We start from the raw sequence: 19,743 nt of genomic DNA on the forward strand, positions 1-19,743 counted from the left end.
ATGTAGTAATATGAATTATTTAATTAATTTGTTTCAGACTAGAATGAAAAGTTTAAGGAATTTAAAAGAGGCTGTGCGAACAAAGGCTTCAAGAAATTAGCATAAAAAGGAAAATAATTCGAAGCGAATCTAAAAAAAGTTATTCATTAAATTTTAAATTTCGGCATTTTTGAAGCTAAAGATAATCTTGAATTAGGACAAATAGAAGGATACAAATATGAGGAAATTTGTAACTTAGAGTTAGTTAGTACTTGTACAAAATTTTAATATTATAGAGCAAACGCGACAGATTTTTATAAATTTTTATTTTTTGGATGTACCGAAAATTGCAGAATTGTTTTATTAAGGGTTGTATCTCTAGTAATTTCAACACAAAAGGAATAAAATTTTGCAGGGTATTTATTTAGAATAAATTCTTATTAATCACACTAAATTGCAAAATTAAAAATAGACCTAAAGAATTTCAATTTTTGTATTTTGAGGATGAACCAACTCCTTAAAACATGTTAATAGTTGTAACTCTAGTAATTTTAACGCCACAGCAATCAAATTTGGGAAAATTGGTCATTTGGACTTTGTCACTAACTGTGCCAAATTTGAAATTCATAGAGCAGAAGCGACTAATTTTTAAAAAATATTTATTTGAATGAACCGAAAGCTAGCAAAAATTTTATTTTAAGTATTGTAATTCTGGTGATTTTTACATCACAACAATCAAATTTGGAGAGGTTGTAATTTGGGTTTGCTGTGTGAAATTGCAAAATTGTAAGTAAAAGAAACTAAATTTTCGATTTCAACATCACAGCAGTGAAATTTGAGGAAGTTAGTAATTTAAGGTTGCTCATTAATTGTTTTAAATTGCAAAATTATCAAACGCCAAAGAAAACACATTTTTGAATTTTTTATTCTGATGAACCAAAATTTTCCAAAAACAGTATATTAAAATTTGTAACTCTGGTAACTTAAACGTCAAATGATATTTGCTGAGTTTAGTTATTTTGACTCAATTGCGCCAAATTTCAAATTTACGGAGCAAAAGTGACTAATTTGAACTTGATTAAACCGAAAGTTGTCAAAAATTGTTATTAAGGGTAATTTTAACACCTCAGCAATCCACTTTGGGTGGATTAGTTGTTTGGCATTGCTTATTAATTGAGTTAAATTTCACAATTGTACGTCAAACAAGACAAATTTTGGAATTTTTTATTTTAAAGATGAACCAAATTTTCCAAAAACAATATATTAGTATTTAAGCTTGTGATTCTGCTATTTTTACGCCACAGTAACTAAATTATGGGAGGATACTAATTTGGACTTGCTTTTTAACTGCGCAAAATTGCAAAATTATAAATAAAGCAGAAACGACAAAATTTGAATTTTTTGTACAAGAATTTTTTTCTGTGAATTCTTAAACTTCAATTATTGTCAAAAATCATTTGCAAAAATAGCAATAAAACGCAAATAATAATGTGTAGCGGTACTCATGAGCATTCAAAACGCTAAAAATGAACAGAACAATTTGAAATTTACAAAAAGTCTAAAAATTCAAGGCCACAGTTTGCTTTTACGAGTAGAAGCAATTGTCATAAAACGATTAAAACTGTTTTTAAGAATTTTTAAATATGTCTTTTCTAAATCTTTTGATTCACATTTTTGTATCATTTTCATACTTTTGGCGATAAAAGGAACCTTACAGGTTAAGTTTGTCACCGATTTTTCAATTTTGATTTTTGAAAAACGCAGTTTTTAACGTTTAAGTCACATAAGATTAGCATTAGGTTAAAACTGATTACTTCAATTTAAAGCGCTCCGTTTCCTCTACATGTACAAAATTAATAATTTTTATAACTTCATAATTAATCAATAATCAATAATTACTTATTACCCGCAGGGCACCTCAACTCTATGATTATCGCAGGATAAAACACAAAACATTTCTGTGTACACAATTTAATCATAAATAAAATTACAAGAACTTTGTTATAGTTAATAATTTGAATTCGTTCTGCCTTGTGATTACTTAATGAACGCCTTAATAATTTAATAACCTCTTTCTCTATCACAGATCCTCTCGAATGGACCAACACCCACATTAAATCTTGGCTGTCATGGTGTTCTCGGAAATTCTCGCTCAATCCGAAACCCGCTTTCGAGAACTTCCCAATCACCGGAACCGAACTATGCGAACTAACAAGAAGCGATTTCGAAGCCAAAGCAGGTTGCCCAAGAACAGGCACAATTCTTGCCAAGCACATCGCACATCTTCGCCACAGCGTTACTGGAAGATCCACGAGTCCGCTCAATGTCGAATGTAAAGTGTTCGATGATGATGACGACGATAAAGGTAAAGTGATTAAACTCTTTTCCGGAGGGACCGGACGCTGTTATTTCTCTCAAGGGAGATGCCGAATCCGGTAATCTCATCGAAAATCTTTAATGATGATGATTGCCGGCTTATCGGTGATTGGTAATGGGGTGCCGGGATGGCGGCTTTTTCATGATTCAATAAACATTTCTAAGAATAGGCAAGGTGCTGCGCGGCTGGAATTAAAAGTTGTATGGGTTTTCCACTGCAGGAAGACTCTGAAGTGCATGCTGATTAATGGCTGTGATTAATTTCGAGTGAAACTAGGCGGTTTCGGCGTAAACAGCGGCGGCATGTTTTCCTATGACTGCGAAAAGTTGGGGATTTTTTTACGCAAAGGAGTCTAATAATAATCTACGCATGCGTACCGAACCAAGGGCACCTTATTCTTACGTGGTTATTCCAGCAATTGTCTTATGGTTTTAATTCAATGGCGTGCGTATCGAACCAAGGGCACCCTCGGGCTTCCTACTTACTCCAGCAGCTGTTTTAACTCCTTTGCGTATATGAACCAAGGACACTCTAAGAATAATTGCAAGTGCAAAATTTTGGTATCCTCAGTTTTGTTTGAATTCTCTGGGTTTTCTTTTAATTTTTTAGATTTATTTTCATTCTTCTGAAATTGTGTTTAATTAATTAAAAGTAAGTAACGCACTAAGGATGCCCTATTTTCATAGGGTTACTCCAACAACTGTCTTATTTTCGACTTTTCTAACCGCGTGCGTTTCGAACCAAGGGCACCCCATTTTTACACAGTTATTACTACAGCAAGCCAACTGTCTTATTTACAACTTGCAACTAATATAACCGTGCGTATTGAACCAAGGGCACTCTTTTATTTCACACGGTTACTTCAGAGACTGACAAGAAATTTGTTTTATTTACAATTAATTTAAGCAAAGATGACGAACGCGGAAAGCTCTATTTATTCAACATCCTTTTTTTTATTACACGGCTTCTCCAGCAATTGTTTTATTTTCAACTAATTCAACCGTGCGCATCAAACCAAGGGCACCCTATTTAACAACCGTGCGTATCGAACCAAGGGCACCCTATTTAACACATTTATTCTAGCAACTCATTTATTTTCAACTAATCTAAACGTGCGTATTGAACCAAGGACACCTTATTTTTTATACGATAACTTTAGCAACTTATCTTAAAACCTTATCTTAAAAAATGCGAAATGGTGCACTCAAAAAGTTTTTGCATTCAATTTCAATCAAACGAAATTTTGGTATCTTTAGTTTAATTTTAAAATTTTCTCTAGTAGATTACCTATCCTTAAATTTTCTTTTGATTTTCAAGATTTACCTAATTTCACTTTTGATTGGCGTCTGGTAGACTATTTCCCTATTTCCCTATTAGGAATTAGTTGTTTCAACTTTTTTTGTCCTGAAATAAACGTATTTTAAACAATAAACGTTTTATTATTATTTAGATGTTTTTCTTTTTAAATTGTTTTTAGATAATCTCGCTTTTTTGGATCTTCTAGATTCTGCTTGTATTCCTTCTTTACGTTCTTTTTTTTTTTAATTAGATTGACTTTAAATTCTTTAGTTTTATTTATATTTATATGTTCTTTACTTTATCTACAGTATAGTTTTATTTTAAATTTGTCTTAAATTTCTGCTTCTGAGTAAATTTTCTAGACTATGTCTTATACATTTGTTTTTAATTGTGTTTATATTAGTACTAGTTTATATGTTTTTCAGTTTTGTTTAACTTCTGCCTAATTCTCCGTAAATTCGCCAGATTTCTTTTGGAAGTTCTTGGAAGTTTTTTTAGACTACTCTATAAGTTATTTTTTTTCTTTCATATGATACTTTTGATCTGTTTAAATTTTTCTAAATTGGTCTAAATTGTTAATAAATTTTCTTCGTTCTCTAAATTTTTTGAAAATACTTTTTGGATTTTTTTCAAATTCTAACTAAATTCTTATTTCATTTTCAATTCTTTAAATTCTCTTTTATTTCTTAAGATCTTTTGAATTTTCTTTCAACTTAGGTACTTTCATTTTTTTTCAAATTCTGTTGAGTTCCTTGAATCTCTTGGAGTTTATACAGGTGTCCTAAAACTCTCGCACTCCCTTTTAATAGGAAATTCTCCATCTAAATCTGAGTTGATTGCGAATTTTTTTCCTTCTGAATTTTCTATATTTTTTTTAATATATTGTGTTTTTATTACGAATTCTTCTTAGAACTTGAATGTTTTGTTTTTTTTTTTAGATTCTGTCAAGATTTTTTAGATCTCTAGCTTTGTTTGAATACTCTAGCTTTTCGCGTTTCGTTAGATACTTTTTTATTTGATTTTCTGATTTTTATCTTCACTTTTGCTTCTACATATTTGGATTTTTTAAGTAGGTACATACAAAATATACAAAATTGTTGATAGTTTTGCTTTAGACGTTTCTCCGATACTTTTTTGAATATCTGAATTTTTTGGATTTTTTTTCTTCAATCCAAATTCTTCTTTTACGTTTTTTCTTTTTAGATTTTTTTTTATTGTCTATAATTTCTTTTTTAATTTTTCTTAGATTGACCTTAAATTTTCTAGCTTTGTTTGTATTTATATTTTACATTTTCTAGGCTGTGCTTAATTATTTCTGATTTTTATTTGAATTTACTTTATATATATTTTCCTCTGATTATTTGTTGATTCTGTTTAAATTTGTTTCAGAATATATCTGCTCTCTATAGATTCTGTTTAAATTCTACCTAATTCATCATAGATTATTTATCTTTGATCTTTTTAAAGCCTTGAAATCATAAATTCTTCCATATTCTTCTATGCATTCTTCTACATTTTACAATTTTTTTTGATTATCCAATTCTTTTAGATTCTCTAGATTTTCATTTTTTTGGACTTTTTAATTTTCACTAAATTATTTTTGGATTTTCTTCTTGATTCTTGATTCTTATTAATTCGTTCATTTTTAAAGATTTTAAGTTTGTTTTAAATTAACTTTAGATCCTCTCTAATTTTATTAGATCTTTTGAATTCTCTTTCACTTTCATCCCACATACTTTTCTTAGAATTCTTTGTAGAGATCCTTTCTGGATTTTTTTTTGGCTTCTGAATTTTTTGTATTCTTTATATTTCTTTTATGCTTTGTAGTTTGTCTTTGAATTTTCTCTATAGATTATTTGTAGAGCCTCAAAATTTTCTTTTGAAATGTTTTTAATTTTTTTAGATCCTTTTTAGAGTTTCTAGATTTTCAATAACTGCTTATATTGTTCAAATTTCCTTCAGGTTTCTATAATATTCTATAAATTCTATCACATCTTTCTTAGAAGTTCTTGGAAACCCAAATTTTCGAAAAAATTAAAGAAATCAAATATCAAAGAACCCAAAGAAAGGAATCAAAGGTAGAAACCAAAAAAGGAAATCTCAAAGGAATGTGAAAAAGAGAATTACACAATTAACAAACTATAAAAGACACAAAAGACAAAGGAATGAAATTTATTGAAATAACAGAATAAGAATTTGGAATTATAATTTTATTATAGTTTTTTAGATTTTTTTTTAGATTGTGCAAAAATTCTCTTTAAATATTCTTAGATTCTCTTCAATTTGCTTTAAATTTTTCTTAAAATTCTTTGTAAATTCTTTCTGGATTTTTTTTTGGCTTCTGAATTTTTTATATTCTTTATATTTTTTTTATGCTTTGTAGATTGTCTTTGGAATTTCTCTATAGATTATTTATAGAGCCTCAAAATTTTCTTTTGAAATTTTTTGTATTTTTTTTTATATTTTTTAGAATGTCTAGATTTTTAATAACTCCTTCTATTGTTCAAATTTCCTTCAGGTTTCTATAATATTCTATAAATTCTATCAGATTTTTATTAGAAGTTCTGGTTAGATTTCCTTAAGATTCTTTTAGATTTTATATATTTTCTTATTTGTTTGCTATTTTTGTGCAGAATCTTCAAACAAATTCCAAGAAAATTGCATAACATTTACAGGAGATGGCAGATAAACCTAAAAAACCCCAAATTTTCGAAAAAATTAAAGAAATCAAATATCAAAGAACCCAAAGAAAGGAATCAAAGATAGAAACCAAAGAAGGAAATCTCTAAGGAATATGAAAAAGAGAATTACACAATTAACAAACTATAAAAGACACAAAAGACAAAAGAATAAAAATTATTGAAATAATAGAATAAGAATTTGGAATTTTAATTTTATTTTAGTTTTTTAGTTTTTTTTTTCTAGATTGTGGACAAATTCTCTTTAAATATTCTTAGATTCTCTTCAGTTTGCTTTAGATTTTTCTTAAAATTCTCTGTAGATTCTTTCTTTTTTTCACATTCCTTTGAAATTTCCTTCTTTGGTTTCTACCTTCGATTCCTTTCTTTGGTTTCTTTGATATTTGATTTCTTTAATTGTTTAGTTTTTTTTTCTAGATTGTGGACAAATTCTCTTTAAATATTCTTAGATTCTCTTCAGTTTGCTTTAGATTTTTCTTAAAATTCTCTGTAGATTCTTTCTTTTTTTCACATTCCTTTGAAATTTCCTTCTTTGGTTTCTACCTTCGATTCCTTTCTTTGGTTTCTTTGATATTTGATTTCTTTAATTGTTTAGTTTTTTTTTCTAGATTGTGGACAAATTCTCTTTAAATATTCTTAGATTCTCTTCAGTTTGCTTTAGATTTTTCTTAAAATTCTCTGTAGATTCTTTCTTTTTTTCACATTCCTTTGAAATTTCCTTCTTTGGTTTCTACCTTCGATTCCTTTCTTTGGTTTCTTTGATATTTGATTTCTTTAATTGTTTAGTTTTTTTTTCTAGATTGTGCACAAATTCTCTTTAAATATTTTTAGATTCTCTTCAGTTTACTTTAGATTTTTCTCAAAATTCTCTGTAGATTCTTTCTTTTTTTCACATTCCTTTGAAATTTTCTTCTTTGGTTTCTACCTTCGATTCCTTTCTTTGGTTTCTTTGATATTTGATTTCTTTAATTTTTTAGTTTTTTTTCTAGATTGTGCAGAAATTCTCTTTAAATACTCTTAGATTCTCTTCAGTTTGCTTTAGATTTTTCTTAAAATTCTTTGTAAATTCTTTCTGGATTTTTTTTTGGCTTCTGAATTTTTTGTATTCTTTATATTTCTTTTATACTTTGTAGATTGTCTTTGAATTTTCTCTATAGATTATTTATAGAGCCTCAAAATTTTCTTTTGAATTTTTTTAATTTTTTTTATAATTTTTCGAGTTTCTAGATTTTTAATAACTCCTTATATTGTTTAAATTTCCTTCAGGTTTCCATAATATTTTATAAATTCTATCACATTGTTATTAGAAGTTCTGGTTAGATTTCCTTAAGATTCTTTTAGATTTTCTATATTTTCTTATTTGTTTGCTATTTTTGTGCAGAATCTTCAAACAAATTCCAAGAAAATTGCACAACATTTACAGGAGATGGCAGATAAACCTAAAAATCCCCAAATTTTCGAAAAAATTAAAGAATTCAAATATCAAAGAACCCAAAGAGAGGAATCAAAGGTAGAAACCAAAGAAGGAAATCTCTAAGGAATGTGAAAAGAGAATTACACAATTAACAAACTATAAAAGACACAAAAGACAAAAGAATGAAAATTATTGAAATAATAGAATAAGAATTTGGAATTTTAATTTTATTTTAGTTTTTTAGTTTTTTTTTCTAGATTGTGCACAAATTCTATTTAAATATTCTTAGATTCTCTTCAGTTTGCTTTAGATTTTTCTTAAAATTCTTTGTAAATTCTTTCTGAATTTTTTTTGTCTTCCGAAATTTTTGTATTTTTTATATTTTTTATGCTTTGTAGATTGTCTTTGAATTTTCTCTATAGATTCTTTATAGAGCCCCAAAATTTTCTTTTGAAATGTTTTTATTTTTTTTCTATTCTTTTTAGAGTTTCTAGATTTTCATTAACTCCTTATATTGTTCAAATTTCCTACAGGTTTCTATAATATTCTATAAATTCTATCACATTTTTCTTAGAAGTTCTGGTTAGATTTTCTTAAGATTCTTTAAGGAATGTGAAAAAGAGAATTACACAATGAACATACTATTAAAGACACAAAAGACAAAGGAAAATTATTGAAATAATAGAATAAGAATCTGGAATTTTTTTTTCTATATTGTGCACAAATTCTCTTTAAATATTCTTAGATTCTCTTCAGTTTGCTTTAGATTTTTCTTCAATTTTTTTGTAGATTCTTTCTTTTTTTCACATTCTTTTGAAATTTCCTTCTTTGGTTTCTACCTTTGATTCTTTTCTTTGGTTTCTTTGATATTTGATTTCTTTAATTTTTTAGTTTTTTTTTCTATATTGTGCACAAATTCTCTTTAAATATTCTTAGATTCTTTTCAGTTTGCTTTGAATTTTCTTAAAATTCTTTCTGATTTTTTTTGTATTCTTTGTATTTCTTTTATGCTTTGTAGATTGTCTTTGAATTTTCTCTATAGATTATTTATAGAGCCTCAAAATTTTCTTTTGAAATGTTTTTCATTTTTTTTAGATTCTTTTTAGAGTTTCTAGATTTTTAATAACTCCTTATATTGTTCAAATTTCCTTCAGGTTTCTATAATATTCCATAAATTCTATCACATTTTTCTTAGAAGTTCTGGTTAGATTTCCTTAAGATTCTTTTAGATTTTCTATATTTTCATATTTGTTTGCTATTTTTGTCCATAATTTTCAAACAAATTCCAAGAAAATTGCACAGCAACCTAAAAACTCATAAATTGTCGAAAAAATTAGAGAAATCAAATATCAAAGAAACCAAAGAATGGAATCAAAGGTATTTGAAGGACTTCTTGTGATTCTTTAGCCCCTAAAAATTCGTGAAACTTTCTGTGTGAGTTTTAGACTTTACAAGTTCTTTGAATTTTCCATATTTCTTATCCCTTCATCGCATTTTCTTGCGAGCTGCCTTAGCAAAGCCGTGAAAAATAGGCGATTAAAGCAATTCCCATGTAATGTTTGTTTTCATGACTGTAACCGTGCCTAAATCTATTAAGCAATTTAACGATAAGACCGATAAGAGCCCTCCGGAACGCGTAAATCGGTTTTGCCGGAAAACGACTGGAATTGGAAATGAAACGATTACGTGAAGGAAGAAAGAAGTAAATTGAACCTTTCGGAAAAGCCATTATCCCATTTAACAACAGCAAGAATCAATAATTAGCCCTCGCCCGAATTAAAAACCGCCCCATCTATTAACGTTATTATTAAGCGCACCGGTCACATGTTGATTTTATGAGACTTTGAACCTCCGCTCGCTGGAAAAGAAGAGAAAAGCCGGTGTAAATACCACTTGAAATTCAGCAAGAGCTCCGATATAAGGGTAATATATAACTCGTTCCCGCCACCCTTCCTTCCTTCCTACGTGCCGAGTTTCCTTCCTCGACACCGCCGTACTTCCGAAACTTTCCACATTCCATCTAATGCCACAATATTAATGATCATTTTATATCAAACGGAGCTGGAAAATATGAATGTGCTCGCCGCTTGATAAATATCATCACGCGATAATTGCATTATTATACGCCCTAAATGCAGGAGGGATCAAAGGGCTTCACGCCCTCAATCGGTTTAATGCAACGGGGGATTACCGACAAGACAACAGATAAAATTTCGTTTTTATTATACGTGAGACGGACGTGTTTTTGGAGTTTGGTTTTAATTTTCTAGTTTTTTTAATTCTTTAAAATCTTTCTACATTTCTTAGACTTTCTACACTTTTTTTTTGTTTTTTCGTTAATTTTTCTATATCTTATTGTCAGATTAGAATTTATATTTTCCGTCGTTGAATACTTTTCAAATTCACTTTAAATTCTTTTTAGACTATATAAGCTATTTTTTCGATCTGTTTAAAATTTCCTAAACTGTCCCAAATTGTTAATAAATTTTCTCTGTACTCTAAAGTTTTGGAAAATACTTTTTGGTTTTTTCAAATTCTATTGAGTTCCTTGAGTTTCTTGAGGTTTATACAGTTGTCCTAAAACTCTCGCACTTCTGTTTAATGGGAAATTCTCTATCTAAATCTGAGTTGATTGCGCATCGCAATGTTCAGGCATTTATAGCATTCAAGTTACAAACAATTAAATTTGACCAAACCGCAGCTTCATGCAATTTAAGGAAAAATTTTTGCAAATAACCTGGCAACAGAATGGATCCAACGATTTCTGAGCTTGATTGAATTTCCTCAATTAAACGGAAGTGCGAGTTTTTCTCTAGATTGTGCATAAATTCTCTTTGCATTTTTTGTAGATTTTTTTGAGTCTGTTTAATTTTTTCTAGAATTTTTTTCTTTCTGAATTTTCTATATTTTTTTATAATATATTGTGTTTTCATTACAAATTCTTGTTAGAACTTCATGATTTTAGATTTTTTGATTATTTTTAAGATTCTAGCAAAATTTTTTACATCTCTAGTTTTGTTTGAATACTCTAGTTTTTCGCTTGATACTTTTTTATTTCATTTTATGATTTATACCTTCACTTTTGCTTCTACATAACCGGATTTTTTTAAATAGGCATATAAAATATACAAAATTGTTGGTAGTTTTTCTTTAGACGTTTCTCCCATACTTTTTTGAATATGTGAAATTTTTGAATTCTTTTTGTTCACTCCAAATTATTTTTTTTGTTTTCTTTAAGATTTATTTTTGATTTTCTGTAATTTCTCTTTTGATTTTTCTTAGATTGCATGACCTTAAATTTTCTAGCTTTATTTGTATTTATATTTTCTCTAGTTTCTCTACAGTGATTTGTGTCTATTTACATTTTCTAGGCTGTGCTTATAATTCTTATTGATTTTTATTTGAATTTATTTTATACATCTTTTCCTCAGATTATTCGTCGATTCTATTTAAATTCGTTTTTGAATATATCTGCTCTCTAGATTGTTTAAATTCTACCTAATTCTTTGTAGATTATTTATCTTTGATCTTTTTAAAGCCTTGAAATCATCAATTAGAAATTCTTCCATATTTTTCTATGAATTCTTCTACATCTTAGAATTTTATTTTTTTGATCTTCCAATTCTTTTATATCCTCTAAATCTGCCTTTGTACATTATAAAATATACAAAATTGTTGATTGTTTTTCTTTAGACGTTTCTCCGATACTTTTTTAAATATCTTTTTGTTCACTCCAATTTTTTTTTTCGTTTTTTTCTTTTCAGATTTTTTTTTATTGTCTATAATTTCTCTTTTGATTTTTCTTAGATTGACCTTAAATTTTCTAGTTTTATTTGTATTTATATTTTCTCTACTTTCTCTACAGTATAATAGTTATTCTATATTTTTCTTAAATTTTCGTGTCTGTTTACATTTTCTAAGCTGTGCTTAATTCTTATTGATTTTTATTTGAATTTATTTTATACATATTTTCCTCAGATTATTCGTCGATTCTATTTAAATTTATTTTAGAATATATCTGCTCTCTATATTCTGTATAAATTCTACCTAATTTTTCGTAGATTATTTATCTTTGATCTTTTTAAAGCCTTGAAATCATCAATTAGCGATTCTTCTATGAATTCTTCTACATCTTAGAATTTTTTTCTTTGATCTTCTAATTCTTTTAGATTCTCTAAATCTGCCTTAGATTCTTTTTTTTGGAATTTTTAATTTTCACTAAATTCTTTTTTGGATTTACTTCAAAAAATTTCATTTTTATTATACGTGAGACGGACGTGTTTTTGGAGTTTGGTGTTTTGACTTTCTTAATTCTCTAGTTTTTTTAATTCTTTAAAATTTTTCTACATTTCTTAGACTTTCTACACTTTTTTTTGTTTTTTCGTGAATTTTTCTATATCTTATTGTCAGATTAGAATTTATATTTTGCGTCGTTGAATACTTTTCAAATCTCTAAATTCACTTTAAATTCTTTTTAGACTATATAAGCTATTTTTTCGATCTGTTTAAAATTTCCTAAACTGTCCCAAATTGTTAATAAATTTTCTCTGTACTCTAAAGTTTTGGAAAATACTTTTTGGTTTTTTCAAATTCTATTGAGTTCCTTGAGTTTCTTGAGGTTTATACAGTTGTCCTAAAACTCTCGCACTTCTGTTTAATGGGAAATTCTCTATCTAAATCTGAGTTGATTGCGCATCGCAATGTTCAGGCATTTATAGCATTCAAGTTACAAACAATTAAATTTGACCAAACCGCAGCTTCATGCAATTTAAGGAAAAATTTTTGCAAATAACGTGGCAACAGAATGGATCCAGCGATTTTTGAGCTTGATTGAACTTCCTCAATTAAACGGAAGTGCGAGAGTTTTTCTTTAGATTGTGCATAAATTCTCTTTGCATTTTTTGAGTCTGTTTAATTTTTTCTAGAATTTTTTTTCTTTCTGAATTTTCAATAATTTTTTATAATATATTGTTTTCATTACAAATTCTTGTTAGAACTTCAATATGTTTGATTTTTTGATTTTTTTTTTTAGATTTTATCAAGATTTTTTAGATCTTTAGTTTTGTTTGAATATTCTAGCTTTTCACTTTTCGTTAGATACTTTTTTATTTGATTTTCTGATTTATACCTTCACTTTTACTTCTACATAACTGGATTTTTTTTAAATAGGTACATAAAAAATATACAAAATTGTTGATAGTTTCTCTTTAGACGTTTCTCCGATACTTTTTTAAATATATTTTTGTTCACTCTAAATTATTTTTTTTTCGTTTTTTTTCTTTTCAGATTTTTTTTTATTGTCTATAATTTCTCTTTTGATTTTTCTTAGATTGACCTTAAACTTTCTAGCTTTATTTGTATTTATATTTTCTCTAGTTTCTCTACAGTGATTTATGCCTGTTTACATTTTCTAGGCTGCGTTTAATTCTTATTGATTTTTATTTGAATTTATTTTATACATATTTTCCTCAGATTATTCGTCGATTCTATTTAAATTCGTTTTAGAATATACCTGCTCTCTAGATTGTTTAAATTCTACCTAATTCTTCGTAAGATTATTTATCTTTGATCTTTTTAAAGCCTTGAAATCTTCAATTAGCAATTCTTCCATTTTTTCTATGAATTCTTCTACATCTTAGAATTTTATTTTTTTTGATCTTCCAATTCTTTTATATCCTCTAAATCTGCCTTAAATTCTCATTTTTTGTAGACTTTTTAATTTTTACTAAATTCTTTTTGGATTTTCTTCTAATTCTAACTTGATTCTTATTAATTCATTCATTTTTAAAGATTTTAAGTTTGTTTTAAATTAACTTTAGATGCTCTCTAATTTTAGTAGATCTTTTGAATTCTCTTTCACTTTAGTTCCACATACTTTTAATTTTTTTTTAGTTTTTCTGTTTTTTTATTCCTAGATTGTGCACAAATTCTCTTTAAATATTCTTAGATTTTCTTCAGTTTGCTTTAGATTTTTCTTAAAATTCTTTGTAAATTCTTTCTGGATTTTTTTTGGCTTCTGAATTTTTTGTATTCTTTATATTTCTTTTATGCTTTGTAGATTGTCTTTGAATTTTCTCTATAGATTATTTGTAGAGCCTCAAAATTTTCTTTTGAAATGTTTTTAATTTTTTTAGATCCTTTTTAGAGTTTCTAGATTTTTAATAACTCCTTATATTGTTCAAATTTTCTTCAGGTTTCTATAATATTCTATAAATTCTATCACATTTTTCTTAGAAGTTCTGATTAGATTTTCTTTCGATTTTTTTAGATTTTCTATATTTTCTTATTTGTTTGCTATTATTTTATTTAGTTATTTTATATTTTTCTCAAATTATTGTGTCTGTTTACATTTTCTAAGCTGTGCTTAATTCTTATTGATTTTTGTTTGAATTTATTTTATACATATTTTCCTCAGATTATTCGTCGATTTAATTTAAATTTATTTTAGAATATATCTGCTCTCTATATTCTGTTTAAATTCTACCTAATTTTTCGTAGATTATTTATCTTTGATCTTTTTAAAGCCTTGAAATCATCAATTAGCGATTCTTCCATATTCTTCTATGAATTCTTCTACATCTTAGAATTTTTTTTCTTTGATCTTCTAATTCTTTTAGATTCTTTTTTTGGAATTTTTATTTTCACTAAATTCTTTTTTGGATTTACTTCAAAAAATTTCATTTTTATTATACGTGAGACGGACGTGTTTTTGGAGTTTGGTGTTTTGTCTTTCTTAATTCTCTAGTTTTATCAATTCTTTAAAATTTTTCTACATTTCTTAGACTTTCTACACTTTTTTTTGTTTTTTTTTGTGCAGCTTTAAATTAATGATTTTGTGTCATTAATAAACAACTCAAAACTAGCAAATCTTGAAAATTTTAAGCCTAATTAATAACATTAATAACCCTCAGAGTAAGTAATACATATCTCGTTATGAAGAAATAATTATTTCTGAAATTTTCCCTAATGCTGTAATATCTAAACTGTGAGTCATTAATAAACAGTTCAAGAGTAACAAATTCTGAAGATTTGAAGCCTATAACTTTTAAAATGAATAATTTATAAGAATTAACTGACCGCTTTTATGAAATTTGTACCTCATAAGCATAAGGGTTTATCTCTAATTTTTGTAAAAAATGAGTTAAATAATGTTTTTTTATTACTAAATTTATGCATGTTGTTTCTTTTGTTTGTTTTAGTAATATCACTAATTTGCAAAAATTTAGATCAAAAAGTCGAATTTTTAGAAATTTTCGTCTTAAAACCAAAAAAATGCCACCAATTTTTTTTAAGATCCTGTAATTTCTTTATTTTTTATGCGATTTTGTCGATATTTGTGAAGATTATCACTCTCGACTGCCTTATTAAGGGTGTCGATTTAGAAAAATTTAGACCGAAAAAGAGAATTTTTAGAAATTTTGATTTCAAAAAGCAAAGAAAAATTTTGTTTCTTGACCAAAAAAAAAATGTGACCAAACATTTTTAACGACCTGTAATTTCTTCATTTTTAATGCTGCTGTAACCAAATTTGTAGAGTTTATAAGTCTTAACTGTCTTATTAAGAGTACGGATTTAGAAAAATTTAGACCAAAAAGGAAAATATTTAGAAATTTTTATTTGGACAACTCTGAAGATATCAATTTTTTCAGCACTGTAATTTCGTTATTTTTAGTGCGACAGGAGCGAAATTTATGCATGTTGTTTCTTTTGTTTGTTTTAGTAATACCACTAGTTAGCAGAAATTTTGGATCAAAAAGTGGAATTTTTAAAAATTTTTGTTTTAAGACCAAAAAAATGCCACCAATTTTTTTTAAGATCCTGTAATTTCTTTATTTTTTATGAGATTTTAACGATATTTGTGGAAATTATTACTCTCGACTGCCTTATTAAGGGTGTCGATTTAGAAAAATTTAGGCCGAAAAAGAGAATTTTGAGAAATTTTGATTTCAGAGCAAAGAAAAATTTTTGTTTTTTGGCCAAAAAAAAAAATGTGACCAAACATTTTTAACGACCTGTAATTTCTTCATTTTTAATGCTGCTGTAACCAAATTTGTAGAGTTTATAAGTCTTGACTGTCTTATTAAGAGTACCGATTTAGAAAAATTTAAATCAAAAAGGAGAATATTTAGAAATTTTTGATTGGACAATTGTGAAAATATCTTTTTTTTTCAACACTGTAATTTCGTAATTTTTAGTGCGACTGGAACGAAATTTATGCATGTTGTTTCTTGTGTTTGTAGTAAGTGTTGGTAATATCACTAATTTTCGAAAATTTACATCAAAAAGTCGAATTTTTAGAAATTTTTGTTTTAAGACCAAAAAAATGCCACCATTTTTTTTAAGATCCTGTAATTTCTTTATTTTTTTATGCGATTTTAACGATATTTGTGGAGATTATCACTCTCGACTGCCTTATTAAGGGTGCCGATTTACAAAAATTTACAGCGAAAAAGAGAATTTTTAGAAATTTTGATTTTGAGGAGCAAAGAAAAGTTTTTGTTTTTAACGATCTGTAATTTCTTCATTTTTAATGCTGCTGTAACCAAATTTGTTGAGTTTATAACTCTTGACTGTCTTATTAAGAGTACCGATTTAGAAAAATTTAGACCGAAAAGGAAAATATTTAGAAATTTTTATTTGGACAACTCTGAAAATATCAATTTTTTTCAGCACTGTAATTTCGTTATTTTTAATGCGACAAGAACGAAATTTATGCATGTTGTTTCTTTTGTTTGTTTTAGTAATACCACTAATTTGCAGAAATTTAGATCAAAAAGTCGTTTTGTTTAAAATTTTTGTTTTAAAACCAAAAAAAGGCCACCAATTTTTTTTAAGATCTTCTAATTTCTTTATTTTGTATCTGATTTTAACGAAATTTGTGGAGATTATCACTCTTGACTGTCTTATTTACAGTGCCGATTTACAAAAATTTAGAGCGAAAAGGAAAATTTGTAAAAAAATTTATTTCGAGTAGCTAAAAAAAATTTACAAAAAAAACTAGAACGATTTAATGTTACGGTCAAATAAAATTACTACATTTAACTTGTTTGAATCAAATTTAGTTTTTTTTTTCAATTTAGCTAACTTTTTATCCTTACTAAACAGCCCCAATTGGAAGCATGTAACTCACCAAATTATTAATTTACGATAGTTTATGAAAATGTATAGTCTGATGAAATTGCTAATGTTTGATTGTTTGAATTCCTAAAATATTTCCCACTAGGACTATAATTTTACAACTTTGTGTCCTTTATAAACAGGCTAAAAGTAGCAAGTCCTGAGAATTTTAAACCTAAAATCCACAAAATAAATTATTAGGAGGGGTAATATATCCACCTAATACTCTGATGAAGTGCTAATTTTAAGTATCTCTTTTAATAAAAATTTATAAAATCTGTTTCAATGAGGGCAGCTAGAATTTTGCAACTTTGTGGTTTTAATAAGCAGACCAAAGCGAGCAAATCCTGAAAATTTGAAAGTTATAGCTCGCAAAGTAAATAATTTACGAGAGTTCATGATGAAACTGCTAATTTTTGATTAATCATTAAATTAAAATTTAAAAAATCTTACCCAAGAGAGCTATAATTTTGCAAGTTGGCTCAAAACTAGCAAATGCTTAAAATTTGAAGCCTGCTATAACCTATAACTCTCAAAAAGAATAAATTATTAGATTTAATGGTTCAGTCTAATAAAATTGTTATTTTCTTCACTTGGTTTAAATTAAAATTTAAAATCCTAAAAATTTGAAGCATGTAACCGTCAAAATAATTGATTTAAAAGAGTAAATAGTATGGACTGAAATTGTTAACGTTTGACAGGTTGATTTTGACATGAAAATTCCTAAAATCTCTCTCATTAAAATTCTAATTTTACAACTTTGTGTCTTTAATAAACAGTCTCAAAGTTGCAAAGTTCAGAGAATTCTAAACCTGTAACTCTCCAAATTAATATTATAATTACGAGAGGTAAAATACCTAACAATCTGATGAAATTCTTAATTTTTATTTCGCCCTTTTTAATAACAATTTCTAAAATCTTTCTCATCAAGCTACTAATTTTGCAACTTTGTGTTCTCAATAAGCAGTTTAAAAGTAACAAATCCTAAAAATTTGCAGCCTATAACTCCTAATGTGAATAATTTACGAGACTTAATGAAACACGCTAATAAAGTTCCTGATCCTCTTTTGATTAAAATTTGTAAAATGCTTTTTAACGCAAGTATAATTTTGCAACTTCGTAGACTTAGGCAACCACGCGGAAATTAGCAAATCTTGAAATTTTCAAGCCAATAACTTTCAAAATAAATAAATTACGATAGTTGAATTGAATTTTTTGGATCACTTTTCTTCTGTAAACATCTATAAAATTCCTGGTTTTGTATGTGAACAGGGAAATTTACTCAGAAAAAAACACGTGGAATAATTTGAGATTCTTTGATAATTTCTTGAAAATTTGATTCTAGATTCAAAATTCTTTCAAGAGGTTTCGGATTCTTCCGATTTTTTAAAATATTTATTGGTGAAAAATTCTGCGAGAGATTTTTTTTAAATTTGTTGAAGCCTTTTTGTTTATCTGATTCTTTTCATTAATTTTATTGGAGATTTTATATTTTTTATATTATTAGGTATATATATTTTTCGGATTTTCATTTAAATTTGACTATTTGATTGAACTTTTGAAGATTTATTTTAGATTTTCAGATCTCTTGGAGATTCCTTAAATATTTTTTTTTACATTCTATAGAGATTAACCGGATTTTTTTTATTTGTGTTCTTTGAATTACTTTTTTAATTCTTGAATTTCTGCATTGCTGTAATTTCTAGAATTCGATTTTAATGTGTATGATTTTTCGGATTTTTGATATAAATTTATTATTTTCAAGTTGTATCTTACTTTTTTTTAATCTGCTTTGATTTTAGATTTTTTAAATTTTAGTTTTAAATTCAATCGATTTTCTTATTTTTTTGTTTCTTGGTTTTTTGGTTTTCCTAAACAAACCTTTATAGACTTGGGTAACCACGCGAAAACTAGCAAATCTTGAGAATTTCAAGCCAACAACTCTCAAAATAAATAAATTACGAGAGTTGAATTGAATTTTTTGGATTTTTGGATTACTTTTCTTCTGTAAACATCTATAAAATTCCTGGTTTTGTATCTGAACAGGGAAATTTACTCAGAAAAAAAAACGTGGAATAATTTGAGATTCTTTGATAATTTCTTGAAAATTTGATTCTAGATTCAAAATTCTTTCAAGAGGTTTCGGATTCTTCCGATTTTTTGAAATATTTATTGGTGAAAAATTCTGTGAGAGATTTTTTTTAAATTTTTTGAAGCCTTTTTGTTTATCTGATTCTTTTCATTAATTTTATTGGAGATTTTAGATTTTTTATATTATTAGGTATATATATTTTTTGGATTTTTATTTAAATTTGACTATTTGTTTGAACATTTGAAGATTTATTTTAGATTTACAGATATCTTGGAGATTCCTTAAATATTTTTTTTTACATTCTATAGAGATTAACCGGATTTTTTTTATTTGTGTTCTTTGAATTACTTTTTTTATTCTTGAATTTCTGCATTGCTGTAATTTCTAGAATTCGATTTTAATGCGTATGATTTTTCGGATTTTTGATATAAATTTATTATTTTCAAGTTGTATCTTACTTTTTTTTTAATCTGCTTTGATTTATTAGATTTTTAAAATTTTAGTTTTAAATTCAATCGATTTTCTTATTTTTTTGTTTCTTGGTTTTTTGGTTTTCCTAAACAAACCTTTATAGACTTGGGTAACCACGCGAAAACTAGCAAATCTTGAAAATTTCAAGCCAATAACTCTCAAAATAAATAAATTACGAGAGTTGAATTGAATTTTTTGGATTTTTGGATTACTTTTCTTCTGTAAACATCTATAAAATTCCTGGTTTTGTATCTGAACAGGGAAATTTACTCAGAAAAAAAAACGTGGAATAATT

At 26.7% G+C, this 19,743-nt stretch overlaps 1 protein-coding gene across 1 annotated transcript in view; it reads left to right on the forward strand.

The window, feature by feature from the left end:
* The window catches only part of LOC148169413 (uncharacterized), a 54,267-nt gene that overhangs the window by 11,655 nt on the left and 22,869 nt on the right, over nucleotides 1-19,743 (forward strand). Inside the window, exon 2 of the mRNA XM_088043073.1 lies at nucleotides 2,066-2,344. Within this exon, the coding sequence (XP_087899199.1) occupies nucleotides 2,066-2,344 (279 nt within the window). The remainder of the gene's footprint in view (nucleotides 1-2,065; nucleotides 2,345-19,743) is intronic.

This window comes from Gnatocerus cornutus, chromosome 8, assembly GCF_029298725.1.
Source record: "Gnatocerus cornutus isolate USDA-ARS CGAHR chromosome 8, icGnaCorn1.1, whole genome shotgun sequence".
Classification (NCBI taxonomy): Eukaryota; Metazoa; Arthropoda; class Insecta; order Coleoptera; family Tenebrionidae; genus Gnatocerus; species Gnatocerus cornutus.